The sequence below is a fragment of the Myotis myotis genome, unplaced genomic scaffold (assembly GCF_014108235.1).
Source record: "Myotis myotis isolate mMyoMyo1 unplaced genomic scaffold, mMyoMyo1.p scaffold_m19_p_7, whole genome shotgun sequence".
In the NCBI taxonomy this organism is placed as follows: domain Eukaryota; kingdom Metazoa; phylum Chordata; class Mammalia; order Chiroptera; family Vespertilionidae; genus Myotis; species Myotis myotis.
The window spans coordinates 89,596,459-89,612,161 of record NW_023416379.1 but is presented as its reverse complement, the minus strand read 5'-3'; the positions used below and the strand labels follow the sequence as shown (position 1 = coordinate 89,612,161).

Below are 15,703 nucleotides of genomic sequence, written 5' to 3'. Positions count from 1 at the left end.
GAATAACACTAATGAGGTAATAATGACCAGGAATGCTTATTCTGACAACTCACATCATTTTTAAGAAGTCAGGGGAAGCGACTTGTTCAAAGCCAGCTAGCGGCGGTAGAACGAGCTGGAATCTGTGTCCCGTGTGTCATGCTTGAATCCCTCCCTCCTTTACATTCTATGGTGGTTTATGTGTTCTCTCCATCAACGCTAATGAAAATATCAACTTAATGTTGGTTTAATGCTCAGCCTATTTAATTTAAAATAGGACTTGTGAAATAAAATAGTTCTAAAAACACTTCTACTTTTAGTTTATCAGAAAAGTGAATGAGTATCACTCTTTTGTTTTTTATCTCTAGGTGAAGATGCTGCCAACTCCTTCTAAATTTCATTACATTTTCAATCTTCGAGATCTTTCCAGAATTTGGCAAGGGATGTTAAACATAAGAGCTGATGAGTGTAATTCGGTCTCTGTTCTCCTGTCACTTTTCAAACACGAGTGCAACAGAGTCATTGCAGACAGGTGTGTATCACAGTGCCTGGGTTCAATGTTCTATGTCAAAGTTTATACAGTCACCCTCACGGTTTGGCTCACTGGATCGAGTGTGGACCTGTGGACTGAAGGGTCCCGGATTTGATTCTGGTCAAGGGCTCTCACCTCACTTGCAGACTTGATCCCCTGCCTTGGTCTCCAGCAATGTCTCCAGACAAGGTCGGGTACATGTGGGAGGCAACCAATCCATGTGTCTTTCTCACATTGATGTTTCTCTCTTTGTGTCTCTCCTTCTCCCTTCCACTCTCTAAAAATCAATGGGAAAATATCCTCTGGTGAGGATTAACAACAACAATAAAAGTGTATACAATAGATTAACTCCTGCATTGACTGCTCAAATCAGTAGAATAAGGAGTACTGAGTCAGTAGAGCAAGGAGGGGTGAATCAGTAGAGTAAGGAGTAGTGAACCAGTGGAGTAAGGAGTAGTGAACCAGTGGAGTAAGGAGTAGTGAACCAGTGGAGTAAGGAGTAGTGAACCAGTGGAGTAAGGAGTAGTGAACCAGTGGAGTAAGGAGTAGTGAACCAGTGGAGTGAGGAGTAGTGAGTCAGCGGAGTAAGGGGTAGTGAGTCAGCGGAGTAATGAGTAGTGAGTCAGCGGAGTAATGAGTAGTGAGTCAGCGGAGTAAGGAGTAGTGAGTCAGCAGAGTAAGGAGTAGTGAATCAATAGAGTAAGGAGCAGTGAACCAATGGAGTAAGGAGTAGTGAATCAGTAGAGTGAGGTGCAGTGAATGAGTGGAGTAAGGAGTAGTGAGTCAGCGGAGTAATGAGTAGTGAGTCAGCGGAGTAAGGAGTAGTGAGTCAGTGGAGTAATGAGTAGTGAGTCAGCGGAGTTAGGAGTAGTGAGTCAGTGGAGTAATGAGTAGTGAGTCAGCGGAGTTAGGAGTAGTGAGTCAGTGGAGTAAGGAGAAGTGAGTCAGTGGAGTAAGGAGTAGTGAGTCAGCGGAGTAATGAGTAGTGAGTCAGCGGAGTAAGGAGTAGTGAGTCAGCGGAGTAAGGAGTAGTGAGTCAGTGGAGTAATGAGTAGTGAGTCAGCGGAGTTAGGAGTAGTGAGTCAGTGGAGTAATGAGTAGTGAGTCAGCGGAGTTAGGAGTAGTGAGTCAGTGGAGTAAGGAGAAGTGAGTCAATGGAGTAAGGAGTAGTGAGTCAGCGGAGTAATGAGTAATGAGTCAGCGGAGTAAGGAGTAGTGAGTCAGCAGAGTAAGGAATAGTGAATCAATAGAGTAAGGAGCAGTGAACCAGTGGAGTAAGGAGTAGTGAATCAGTAGAGTGAGGTGTAGTGAATCAGTGGAGTAATGAGTAGTGAATCAGTGGAGTAAGGAGTAGTGAATCAGTGGAGTAAGGAGTAGTGAACCAGTGGAGTAAGGAGTAGTGAACCAGTGGAGTAAGGAGTAGTGAATCAGTGGAGTAAGGAGTAGTGAACCAGTGGAGTAAGGAGTAGTGAATCAGTAGAGTAAGGAATAGTGTCTTAGTTTTCTCTGGGGCTTCTGAATCATCGATGCCGTTTCCCACCTGCTGGTCGCCTTGAAAAGATTGCTGTGCCACATTCAACAGGACATCTTTTTAAATCACCACATTATAAGAGAGTTGGTAACATTCAGAGGCAAATTTTAGTTACTTACATTTTCTAAAAAATTGGAGCTCTGTGTAGTTTTGGGGTAAAATCTGGTACATAAACTCAGTCCTCATTCTGAGCCTGTGTCCCCCTCTGTGAAACGTGGAGGATAACGTCAGTCTTACCAAGTTGCAAAGGCCACCAGTGCCTCACACACAGGTGACATTTGTCCAGTGTCAGTCCCCATCCTCCTCTCTTCCCCCTGATACCGTAAGTCTGAAAAGGACCTTCATGCACTGTGTGCCCACAAACCCAGAAAGAGGATGCACGCCCACACTGACTGTCACTTCTGCACTCCTATTGCAAGTTTTAGGGACTTTTGACCTCACCCAGTTGACGCACCTGTATTGTTAAACAAAACAATTATTCACGACACTGGTTAAAGCGACTGTCGTGATAGCAGAGGGACTGCTGCCAGAGGGGCTTTACAATAGTGGGCAGAGGTTCAACTCCAAACCCCAAAAGGAAAAAGTGGGGAGTTTATAGGCAAGGAACAGGGTGGGGGAGGTCAGCAGGTGGAAAATCAGCAAGAGGGAACCTCAGGTATAGGGGAATTCTGGCTAAACGGACCTAAGGAGGATTCTTGTAGGCAAGATGATCACATGTTACCCCAGGGGGATGAAGGAGAATGTGGAATTTGGTCATACACGAGGGTGATCAGATATTGGGAGTGGAGGATTCTGGCTAAATATACTTAACAAGATTTGTGCTAAAATCGGGTGATGCAGAGAAGGGCATGGAAGTACCAAAGCCGAGGGAAGAGTATTCAGAGGAGCCTAAGTTTGGTCAAGGAGGGACTCTCCCCGTCAGTATTATCTGTAAGTAACGCTGTGAACGTTATAACTCTGTGAGCTGGGTTAGGTCCTTCTTATCAGAAGGCAGAACAGAGCGTTTCCCTTTTCTGACGTGACGGAGGTGCGGGATGGGGCCAGAGGAGGTGGAGAGGGGTGGAAACCACGCTCCGTGAGGAAAGATGCTCCATGGTTTGCGTTTTTACTCCTGGACTCTTCTTGCAGATTTGTAATGTCCGAGGACGAGCAGTGGTTCAATGCACATATTGTTCGTGCAATTGAAGAAAATATCAACTCGGAGGTGATATCGTATATTCATCCTGAGCCATACTTTGTAGATTTTCTCCGTGAGATGCCTGAACCGACTGGTGATGAACCTGAAGACAGTATATTTGAAGTGCCCAAAATCTATGAACTGGTATTTATTTTCACCTTTAAAGAGAATTTTTTGAGGATCACCCACTTAACTAGAAATTTCTCCCTATATTGGAGCCTTGCCATGGAGTCACTGTAACTTCTACATTAGTTATCAGTTGAGTCATGTCATCATACACAAAGTGTAAAATATTTCTTTCAATTAAATTTAGCAGCAATCCCATGAAAGTTAGGCACAAGACAAGGATGCTTGATCTTATCACTATTCTTTAATACTAGAGGCCTGGTGCACAGATTTGTGCATGGGTGGGGTCCCTCGGCCTGGCTGGCAATTGGGCTGATGGGGGCAGTCTCGCCCAGTCCCGATAGGGGTCAGTCGAGGCCGGCCAGCCGGCCTGGGGGAGAGACTGTGGGAGGTTGGTCGGCCCAGGGAGGTTGTCTGTGGGAGCACACTGACCACCAGGGGGCAGCTCCTGTGTTGAGTGTTTGGTTGACCAGTCATAACGGTCACTTAGGCTTTTATATATATAGAATTAGTTTGAAAGTTCTAGGCACTGCAACAAAATGGCAAAAAGAAAATAGATGTAATTACCAGATGGGAAAAACCCCCCAAAATACCATTTACTTGCAGATGATATGATTATCTCTTCATATAAACCAAGAGAATTTAAATTCCCTTTTAAGTGCTAAGAGTTCAGTAAGATGACCAAGTATGATATAAATATAAAACTCAGGAACTATCCTCTATACCAGAGGTTAGCAAATTATAGTCTATGGGCCACCTCCAGCTGACTGCCTGTGTTTTGTTAGATTTGTGAGCTAAGAATGATTTTTACATTCTTAAGTGGGTAGGGGAAAAGCAAAAGAATAAGAGCATTGTGTCACGTGAAAATTATACGGACTTGAAGCACCAGGGTTCATAATACAGCGGTTTTTGGGACACAGCCACGCCCACTTGTTTATAAATGTCTGGGAGCTTTCACAGGACAGGAGCGGAGCTCTGAGTAGCCTCCAGAGACCACACGGGCCGCAAAGCCTACAATAGTTACTATCTTTCTCTTTACAGAAAAAGTTTACCAACTCTTGCTAAAAATCACAAGATAGAAGATGTAGCATAAAAGTATTTTACTCAACAGCAAAAATATGTAAAATACCTAGGAATAAACATGATAAAACTCTACTTGGTTGAATGACCCATCAGGCTTCCTAAATTAATGCATAGGTTTAATGAAGTTTGAAATAAGACTCTAAAGGGATGCGAAGCAATTCTGGAGTGCATGTGGATCAAGAAATAAATGGGGAGGAACAATTTGCAAAGCAAATATGTGAATATTTATCTCAGAACAATTTGACTACATAAAGAATGTGAAGCCTCTGTATATTTTTTTTTTTAAAAAAAATGCATAAACAGTATTAAAAAGCAAATAAAAACTGAAAAAGTATATTTGTTACATTCCAACCTTCATTACCGTGGGGAGGAGTGGATGCTGGGGTTTTTGAAGGCAAAAGTCAGGAGTAATTTCATATTGGAAAGTTGGGTTTCAGGCCCCTGAAAATGGAAATAATTAAGTCAACTAACCCATGACAAATTTTTAGAAATGCAATAGGTTTTTTAAAAAGTTGGAATTACTTCGGAGTGTCTTTGCAGTTGATACTTTTATAAATTTTGGACCTTACCTGTATTTTCCTCTCTTCCCACCCATAGGTGCCATCCTTTGACTTTCTGTCTGAAAAGCTCCAGTTTTACCAGAGACAGTTCAATGAAATCATTAGAGGGACATCTCTTGATCTGGTCTTTTTTAAAGATGCGATGACTCATCTTATTAAGGTTCTAACTGTGGACTAGTTACTGACATGAACGGAGCATGTAAAAGCTTAGTAAACTGCACAGATAAACCTCTTGAGAGAATAAATATATAGTATCCGGCAGCACATAGAAAGAGTGGACTCATTCACTGTCTCCGAAAACAAAGGCTTAATTAGAAACCCCTTATTTGAATCCACCCGTATGACAGCAGATGTTTCTCCAGGGCAAATTGATGGGTTTTGTGTTCAGAGCTTTTGATGCACTGAGTCAGTTTTACCTTCCTAGACAGTGTGCTGGAGAACCCTGTGAAGAAATATTCCCTCCTTAAATCATATTTTGACATAATGGGAATTCTGTACCTCGCAGAGGAAAAGTTGATGCTTTTAATATGTCCATCTCATGACAGGCTTACAGATGAGGGGCCGACAGATGGGGAAAGGGAGAAGGAGGGAAATAGGGCTGATGGAAAAGCAGAATCCAACTAGAGGCAGCACCGAGGAGAAGGGTGGTTTGGGCCAAGTCTCGGAGGCTACAGAGAAGAGTTGTTTATTTGTATAATTTGTAGATCAAAAAGGAGTTTCTCCAGGAGTCAGAACACTGAGTAGAAAGGTGATAGAGAGGAAGCATGTAACTCTGTTTATCATACAGGCTGGGGCAAAAGTAGGGTTACAGTTGTGAGTATGTGAAACAGAGTTTATTCTTGTGTTATTGTTTAGTCATTTGGGCATTATTTTCCATTCCAACAACTGTCCAGTTGTTGTCTGCAAAGTTGGTGAATTTCTAGAAGCCCTAGGGCTGCTTCTCATTCGACAAGTAATTCTCAAATACCCTTGTGGCTAGTTCCTGGGGGCCTGGGACTGTGTTCTAGGGGCAAAACCTATAAGGGATTAACGTATTTTAAAATATAATGATAGAATTAATACATATCAAGGTGTCATTACTGATCTGACATCTATAGGCTTGCACTTAAAAATTATTTTTAGTGGTGATAATGAATTTAGTGATCCATCTAGACTTTCTTCCTTGCGGTGACATTAAGGTAAAAGGCAGCTTTTCAGCAGTGTCTGCCATTGGCCTGCATTAGATCTGAACCACTTGTTCTCACTGAAGAAATCAACCATAAGAAAAGCAACACCAGACTAGAAAGGCTGTTTCTCTCATTTGCTTCTACAAATGCCTTTCTGCCCCCATTGCAGTAGAATTGTGATACTTCTGAAGAATTTTCTTTGGGAGAGCTATGACAGAGACAGTATTTGTGGGAGAGCTGGCTGTCTAGGAAGTCAGGTGTTAGACTGGTGCATAATAAGCCAGTGAATCTACACTTCGTGCAGACTGGCAAGTGCAGCTCCACCATCCATTCATTTGAAAAGTAAAAAGAAAACAAAAATTCACACAAACACAGAATAGTTTTGAAATAGGACAGGAAAGATCATTTGGTCTGTTTTTCATGATGAAAATCTAGATGGGCAGGGAAATAATTTGAGTCAAATAAATCAACATGAACTTTAATTTTTGACGTTCTGAGATAGATCATAAAAAGAAAAGGTTTAATATAATCTGGAAGTATATGGTCAAATCTTGGGCCCATTTAGTGCAAGGATAGGAAAATAGTTGAATTCTATTTTCAAATAAATTCTGTTTTATTTCAAAACAGATTTCACGAATAATTCGAACATCATGTGGCAATGCACTGCTGGTGGGTGTTGGTGGCTCAGGAAAACAAAGCCTGTCGAGATTGGCCTCTTTCATCGCCGGGTATCAGATATTCCAGATAACATTAACCAGGTAAGATAACGTAAAACAGACAACATGTTTTTCTATAGTTAATTCCTCTGGGGTATGAAAAGTGGTATCTAACAGTCACCGTGTCAAAACTCTCAGTGGAGCTCAGCTGGTGTGGCCCAGGGTTGAGTGTCCACCTGTGAACCAGGAGGTCAGGGTTTGATTCCAAGTCAGGGCACATCCTGGGTTGCCGCTTGATCCCCAGTGTTTGGCGTGCAGGAGTTAGCCAATTAATGATTCTTTCTCATCATTGATGTTTCTATCTCTCTCCCTCTCCCTTCCCTCTGAAATCAATAAAAGTATTTTAAAAAAAACAAACCTTTCAGTGGAGTGGATGGTGCAGAAGCCACTTCGCTTTAAAGAAGTGAAGAAGCAGAGACAAGTTTAGAAACTCCTCAAGAAGCTTAGCTATGAAAGAAACGAGAGGAGAGGGGTCAGGACCTAGAGAGGGGTGTGTTGTGAATGTGTCCTTATATCACAAAAACCAATACATAACAGTCCATTTAATTAAAAAACTCTCTCTCCTTCTCCCTCCCCCTCTCTCTAAAAGATCAATAAAAAACATTCAAACACACACACACACAGACGCACACAAACAAAAACAGCCAAAGTGGCTCTGAGACCTCAATGCCTGGGCCCTTCAGAGACTGGCCTGTCAGAGAGCATCTGCGAGCAGCCCCTGCACGGCCCCTGCAGGAAGGTGTGGCTGGGCTCTGCCCACAGGTGCAGTGGCGTCTCAGCAAAGCGTCTCTTTAATGAATTTCCGTCTTGGGATTTATTTTAAAGGAATGTATGTGCTGTTTGATGGAGTTCCTTTGGCTAATGAAAACAGTTGAATTCTATTTTCAAACACATTCTATTTCATTTCAAAACAGACGTCACGGATAGTTCAAACCTCCTGTGGCAATGTACTGCTGGTGGGTGTTGGTGGGTCAGGAATACAAAGCCTGTTGAGATTGGCCTCTTGCATAGCCGGGTCACAAAGCTTTTTACCCTCAGTGGAGGGTAGCTAGCTGTTGCTCCCAGCATAAAAACCAGCTCCTTGTTCATTCAGTGGTCGGCAAACTGCGGCTTGCGAGCCACATGTGGCTCTTTGGCCCTTTGAGTGTGGCTCTTCCACAAAATACCGACTTCTGCGTATGGGCCACAAAGTTTCAATCGCACTGTACGTGTGTGCTCGCACGTGGTATTTTGTGGAAGAGCCACGCTCAAGGGGCCAAAGAGCCGCATGTGGCTCGCGAGCCACGGTTTGCCGACCACGGATAGGTTCACTCAAGTTACATCATCTCTAATGCCCACAGCAACCTTTACAAATAGGTGTTCCCTTCGTTTTTCAGATGAGGAAACAGGTCTGAGGAATGTGAAGGAACGTTCCTAAAGCTGCAGAAAGGGGATTTGAACCCAGGCCCTTCTGGTTCTGAGGTCCATAGTCTCCCCAGTACACTCCGTGGCTTCCATGAAACTCCCTGTTCCTTGCACTGTAAAACCTCCTTCAGGTGGGGTTTCTTCATGGTCTTTGTCCTCACCTTACTCATGAAGACTTACATGCCACTCGAGAAAGCGTCTGCTTCATTTTTATGCTCACACCAGCTCGGCAGCGCACACATTCAGTAGGAAACAGGAAAACAGAGACCAAGGTCTTCTTTTCGCAATCCGTAACCACACAATGATGGCATTTCTGTTATTTATACCACACTGCACAATGCAACTTTTCTGTAGGCTTTCTCTGCATCTAGCCACTCAGAGAGATGCACAAATTACCACTATATATCACTAATCGCTGATTTTATTTATAATTTGTGTTTACTTTTTTATCAGTCCAAACTCATCCAAGTTTCAAATTTGTTTTGGATGCTATACATATTTGCCTTTTGGGCAAAATCTGTTGCTGAGGACTGTCCGATTACAGGGAATGAAAGTTCCTTTCCCTGTCCCAGTTATTCTTCATGAGTCACTGATGGTCAGTTTCCCAGTCCTCACTTCTCAAGTTAAATAGAACATGTGTTTGGAACCATAACATACAGCTATTTTATGCTAATCTCTGTGGTTTTAAGAATATATATTTTTATTTATGTTTAGAGAGAGAGGAAGGTAGAGGGAGATAGAAACTTCGATGAAAGAGAATCATTGATCAGCTGCCTCCTGTATGCCCCCTACTGGGATCCAGCCCGCAACCAGGCATGTGCCCTGACCGGGAATTTAACTGTGACCTCCTGGTTCATAGGTTGACACTCAACCGCTGAGCCATGGCGGCCAGGCTAATCTCTGTGTTTTTACAGACATTGTTAGTTAATATCTCTTGCAGCAGGTGCAGATTTATGCTCTAATCATCATGGGCTTTATTGAATTTTGAGATAAATTAAGACTATTTATGTTGTAATTTAAAAATTTTTTTTTTACCACTTCTGTTTTTAGGTCTTATAATGTGACTAACCTAACAGAAGACTTAAAAGTTTTGTACAAAGTTGCGGGGGCTGAAGGAAAAGGCATCACCTTCATCTTTACTGACAATGAAATAAAAGATGAGGCATTTCTAGAATATCTTAACAATCTGCTATCTTCAGGGGAGGTAGGTCTCAAAAGTGGAGAAAAAAAACCTCATGTTTTTTTAAATGTACTTTCTATTTGAATAGAAAAAGCAGTGACCCTTCAGCAACCTTTAGCAAGTGAGGCCAATGGTTACACACGTTTCACTTCAGAAGTGATGAACACATGAGATTTGGCCAGTTTTTTGAAGTTCCTGTGAAATTGATGCTGCCTGTCTCCAGCTTGTTTTGTACGCTTTGTTCCATTTTAAATACGATTGCTTATTTGTCTCTATAGTCTCCAATTTGATCCTATGATTTATTTCAGGAGTAGCAAAGTACCTATCCGCCCACCCACCCACCCACCCCCCTCCCTAATGGGACTAGAGAAGGGTTGGGAGGGTGAGGGTTCCGTGAGCTGTAAGTAGATGTCAGAGTTACCACTTCTGACCCCACTGTATCAGCGCCGTCACGACCCCTCCCACGCATGGTACTTCATTAGAAGGACTTAGGCGTAACATTTATGAAAGCAACACAGTAGGGAGTCACGGCCAGATCAGCAAAGACAAAGACACATTCGGTGGATCTGGAGAAATCCACGTGCAGGCTGCCTCTGTTCCCGCCAGAGGGCCGTTGGGGGGTGCTTCTCCCGCAGCAGCAAAGAGCCACCCACATGCACTGCCCTTCAGGGAGCCTGTCTGGGGCTCAGAGGCCAATGCTGTCACTGGCGCTGGCCATGTGCTCACTCCCTGCCCAGCCACAGCTGCCCAAATCGCAGACTCCCAGGAGGAAGGCAGATGTTCACCATCTATCCCAGTGTTTGCATAAACAGTCTGGGCGCAGTGGAACAACCTATCCATTAGTGGGGGAGACATTCCAAAGCCAGGGTCCCAGATGCTAGCCCTGCGCGCACACCCTTCCTAACGTCAGGCCACGGTGTTCACGCTTCCCAGCCCTCTGGTGTCTGTGGATGCTTGTTGGCCATGAGCTGGCTAACCATTGTGGGGCGAGAACTGAGCCTGACAGTGACCCAGAGGACAGAGGGCCACACTGGGCGTGTTAAAGAAATGATCACCATGGTGGCGAGACCGCGTTTTAGTGATAGCCATTTCGACAAAGGGAAAGAGACATAATTTGCTCTAGTTAAACAGCTCAGTCTGCTCAATAAATGGTTGCAATCTTGATCATCTCTGGCAAACCAGCAGTTTAACTGTGGAGATGCAGAAAGAAAATAGGAGAAAGAGACGACATGAAGGGGGAGAGGGGAGGGGAAGAGGACCAGACTCTGGCAGTGAACTGGCTGTGGGAACTCGGAAAGCACAGAACACTGTCTGTCCATTCCTCCAAGATCTCCAACTTGTTTGCACGGGATGAGATAGACGAGATCACCCAGGGCCTGATCGCGGTGATGAAAAGGGAGCTGCCCCGCCACCCTCCCACCTTCGACAACCTGTACGAGTACTTCATCTCCAGGTCCAGGAGGAACCTGCACGTGGTGCTCTGCTTCTCTCCAGTGAGTGCTTGTTCTATCATGTCCGCGTGGGAGGAGCTGCTGATCTAATGTAGACAGGTAGCTTGTCTACCTTCTCTGCTGAGATGATTGGCTCAGAATCTAACATAGGACTAGAGAAGGGTTGGGAGGGTTCCGTGAGCTGTAAGTAGATGTCAAAGTTACCACTACTGACATCCCACAGGTTGAGAACTACTGAATTAAGGTATTACATATGTGTCTTTATCCCCCCTTTGCCCCCCACCCCACCCCACCCCACTCCCGTTCATGCCCTCACCCCCCTGGCTGGACACAACGTAATTTTATTTACATTGAAATAAAATTAACATTTTACTACCACCAGTCTCCATGGCCCAAAATCTCATATCAGAGTGTAATAATTTAAGATTTCATCTCATGAGAAATGATTGCGTAACTTTCATCACCTAAAGACATAGATGATTTGAATTGGAAGGGAGTTGGTGGTGTAATCTTGTCCAGCTCTACCTCCAATGCAGACAGGCCAACTAGAATGTCCCTGATGTACGTTTGGACATCTGTAGCTCACTGCACTGTCCACGTAGTAGCCAGTAGACACGTATGGCTATTTTTCATGTTGATTGATTAAAATTAATTGAAAATAAAAATCCAATTTTTTGTCCTACTTGTCCCATTTCAGATGCTCAATAGCTGCATGTGGCTGGTGGCTACCATGCTGGACAGCACTTACTGAAAATGTCCATCTCCCCAGGAAGTTCTGTGGGTCAGCTTTGCTGGCGGGGGAGGGAGGAGGGGAGGCTCACTAATTTATAAGGCAGCTGCTTCATTTCTAGATAATGTAATAGCCATGAAGGTCTTCTTTACAATCAACTGAATTTGATCTGTCTATTCCCCTGTGATTCTGTTTCTGTCCTGTAATATGAGCCCAACCGTCTCCCACACACAGCTCCTCATATTTGGAGAAAGTTTTTGCAGACTCCCTAAATTATTCCCTTTTTAGATCAAACACCTCCTGTTCCTTCTGCTATTCCCACTTGCTCTCAGGTCCAGGCGGTTCATGTCCTGCTCGTCTCTCTGTCAGTTTCCTCTTACTCTTACAAGGCAGCTCCTGGAATGGAATCTAAGAATGCAGATGTAGTTTTAGAAACGGGAAGGGTGTGAAAATGTAACCTCCCTGCATCTGGACACTTTTTTTTTTAAGATTTTTTTTTATTGGTTAAGGCAGTGGTTCTCAACCTTCCTAATGCCGCGACCCTTTACTACAGTTCCTCATGTTGTGGTGAGCCCCAACCATAAAATTATTTTCGTTGCTACTTCATAACTGTAATTTTGCTACTGTTATGAATCGTAATGTAAATATCTGATATGCAGGATGTATTTTCATTGTTACAAATTGAACATAATTAAGGCATAGTGATTAATCACAAAAACAATATGTAATTATATATGTGTTTTCCGATGGTCTTAGGTGACCCCTGTGAAAGGGTCGTTCAACCCTCAAAGGGGTCGCGACCCACAGGTTGAGAACCTCTGAATTAAGGTATTACATATGTGTCCTTATCTCCCCTTTGCTCCCCCCACCCCACTCCCGTTCATGTCCTCACCCCCCTGGTTGGACACTTTATCTATTAATGCAGCCCAAGAGTTTTAAAAAATTGTGATGTCACACTGTTGGCTCAGCATGCACACACAACTCTCTCTAGCCAAGTTATAATCCGCTTGTGTCTCTAATGCTTCCTGACTTTGCTGTGATAGGTTGGCGAGAAGTTCCGCGCCCGGTCTTTGAAATTTCCTGGCTTGATATCAGGTTGCACTATGGACTGGTTCAGTCGCTGGCCCAGGGAGGCGCTGGTCGCTGTGGCCTCCTACTTCCTTTCAGGCTATAATATCGTCTGCTCTGCTGACATCAAAAGACAAGTTGTGGAAACAATGGGCCTCTTCCATGACATGGTTTCAGAGAACTGTGAAAGCTATTTCCAAAGGTAGGTGACGTTGCATACGCACGAGAGCTGCAGGACCACTAAGTTCACTCCTAGGAGGAAACGCCTGGAACATCCAGGAAAGGGCTCGTGCTGAGCTCAGGGTCCCAGCAGCACTTACATTTTTTCTTGCTTTGATTTTCCGGTGGTTATGGATTGAAAGGGTAGTAAAAAAACGAGATTTAAAAATTAACTGGTGTCCATATTTAAGTACCTCCTTCCTTCTAGGCCTCAAAGTAACACATGCTTAATGAATCACTTTATTTTGTGTACTTAATTTTTTTTCCCCCCAAAATGACTTAACTGTTCATCACAAACCATTTAAAATTAGTTTCTTGTTCAAGTGCATTATTTATTGTGATTAAAGAAGTGCGCTGTGTTAAAGCTTCATCGCTGCCTTCTGTTACAAGAACACTGAGGTTTTGTATTTGCATCACTTAGTCTGATCAAGTGATGCCTGTTTCATCATGTTTTTAGGCCAAATAATTGTGAAACAAAATTGTAATTGACTGTAGGAGAAGCGACTCACTAGTAGCAGCGATGGTGTTCATATGTGAAAGCTGGTGTCAACAGTTTAGAAGTACACCTCCCCTCCCCCCAGCATGATCGTCTCTGGGTTCGACTGACAGATGTGAATGTCGCTGAGCCGGCCTGCATTTCTGGAGCAGTGGGCTTCCCCCTCAGGGTTAGCGGGTGGGCCACAGGGGTGCTGGACCCGCCAGAAAGACCATGTCTGTTCTGCAGAGGGACCCTCTGGGTTCCATCTCACTGATTTTCCAGAGAGTCCCTATCTCGCAAAGGGTATGAGAAACTCTACCTCCTGAACTGTTAGTTGTAGATGATCTTCTGGTGAGTTCATGTGCACTCATTCTTACTGTGAGGACGATTTTCTTTCTATCTCATTTGAACTCCTCCTGCCACTGTTACCTGTAGAGAGACATCCTCACCTTCATATAGCTACAGAAACCCACGTCTATTTTTGAAAAACTTGGTGTATTTTTCATATCCTCTCAGGCGGTAGAAGTTTATTCTGAATGTAATATTTTCATAACACTTTAATGATAGTCATCTATATGCCAAGTTCTTGAAATATTTTTAATGTTAAAAATCTTCTGAAAGCCAAAAGTACAAAATTAATCTAAAAGGTAAAATGATTTTATGTATGTGTGGAGTCTTCTGACTTGAGTTTCTTCCATATAAAATTATTATTTTTATTTATTTCTATTGTTAAATAATTGCTATGCTAAGCCCGTAAGGAGGTGAGTGTTGAATCAAGCGTGGCTGCTTTGATTTTAAGGGCAGCCCAAGGAGTGCAGGGAGCAGCTGGTGGGCCCCCGGAGGCGACTGCCAGCTGCTGCCTGGCTGTGAAGAGGTGTGTAGCCAATATCAGTCGAGAAGAAAACACTTCAACCACCTCACTTATCCCTGATATCTGCACAGAACCTTAAAGTTTGCAAAGCGCATTTGCTATTTATATATATTTTTTATCTTCACAAAATTCTGGCAGGTGTAGAGCAGTGATTTGTTTCCCCATCAGTTCCCCAGACGAGGAAACAAGCCCAGAGTGGAGTAAGAGGAGTCAGAGACCCCAAAAGGTCAAGATAGATATTTAATGATCTCACCATCTCATCTCCAGGGAAACCACTCACAACCCCTGCCTCCCTACCAGTGACTCACTCCCGTGGGAAGAGCAGGGGCTCCGACCTGGGTGGCAGGCCACGGGACGCAGAGACGAAGCTCCTCTGTTTCCCTTTCAGGTACCGCCGGAGAGCGCACGTGACTCCCAAATCTTACCTCTCGTTTATAAACGGTTATAAAAACATTTACACGGAAAAGGTGAAATTTATTAATGAGCAGGCTGAACGGATGAATATTGGTAAGCAGCATGGGATTCATACGGGCTTGTTTGATAGGGACCCCAATACTGTGTTTGGTGGCTGCTGTTGTGATTGAAAATGAAAGACCGACTTTATTGTTAGTAACGGGGTATTTGAGGAAAGGCGCTTACGGCTGCTTGGACCTGTCCAGAAACTCTGGGCGGAAGGAAATCCAAGCAGGTGGCCTGTTTTTTTCTAGACCATTTCTCCCCCCTCCTTCAACTCTGGGACCACTGGTTGGGCAGCGAGTGACCACGGCCATTTGGGGAATAGCTAGCTCTTGGGAACTGACCACAATGTCAATTTCTGGTTTCATTGCAATTTCCCTCAATTTGTATAAACTTTGTGAAGTTAATGCTTCTCAAATTTCTAACAAAGGAAAAGGCAAAACACAAACAAACAAAAACAAAAAGAGAGAGTTTACGTGAGTGATGGTTTTCTGCGTGTTCAGTATATATAAGTAGAAAAAATAGAAATCGGAATCAATGATAGGTCCAGAAAGCATCTGACCCACACACTCCAAAATACGTTAGTGCTGTCCTTTTATTTCTCCTGCACGAAACCGGGTCACGGAGCCTAACTGAGCTCCAGGGCGGGAAGTTAAGTGATGCCGGGAGCAGCGGGAGAAAGCTCCTCGCTGTCCTCTCGCCCACCTTCCCGCAGCGGCTCTGCGTGAGGCTCAGGACCAGCTCTGTGCTGACCCCATGCGCTGGCTCCCTGGAGCCGGGGTTAGTTAGGAATTGTCTGATCTGGTTGTTAAACACAGTTTTATTAAAATTAAATTACATAAACTTACAATTAAATAAAGTATATTAAAGGTGAAGGCAAAACCTACTCAAAACATATCACTTCTGAGTTATTTTTACTCTGTTTTGCTATTATTATTATTCTTGAGGTTATGTCCATTCTACCTGCCTGGTAGAA

At 43.7% G+C, this 15,703-nt stretch overlaps 1 protein-coding gene across 1 annotated transcript in view; it reads left to right on the top strand.

Moving 5' to 3' along the window:
- The window catches only part of DNAH8 (dynein axonemal heavy chain 8), a 271,112-nt gene that overhangs the window by 156,911 nt on the left and 98,498 nt on the right, over positions 1 to 15,703 (top strand). Inside the window, exons 55-62 of the mRNA XM_036318282.1 lie at positions 348 to 511; positions 3,171 to 3,363; positions 5,026 to 5,148; positions 6,782 to 6,912; positions 9,325 to 9,478; positions 10,783 to 10,947; positions 12,679 to 12,905; positions 14,660 to 14,778. Of these exons, the coding sequence (XP_036174175.1) occupies positions 348 to 511; positions 3,171 to 3,363; positions 5,026 to 5,148; positions 6,782 to 6,912; positions 9,325 to 9,478; positions 10,783 to 10,947; positions 12,679 to 12,905; positions 14,660 to 14,778 (1,276 nt within the window). The remainder of the gene's footprint in view (positions 1 to 347; positions 512 to 3,170; positions 3,364 to 5,025; positions 5,149 to 6,781; positions 6,913 to 9,324; positions 9,479 to 10,782; positions 10,948 to 12,678; positions 12,906 to 14,659; positions 14,779 to 15,703) is intronic.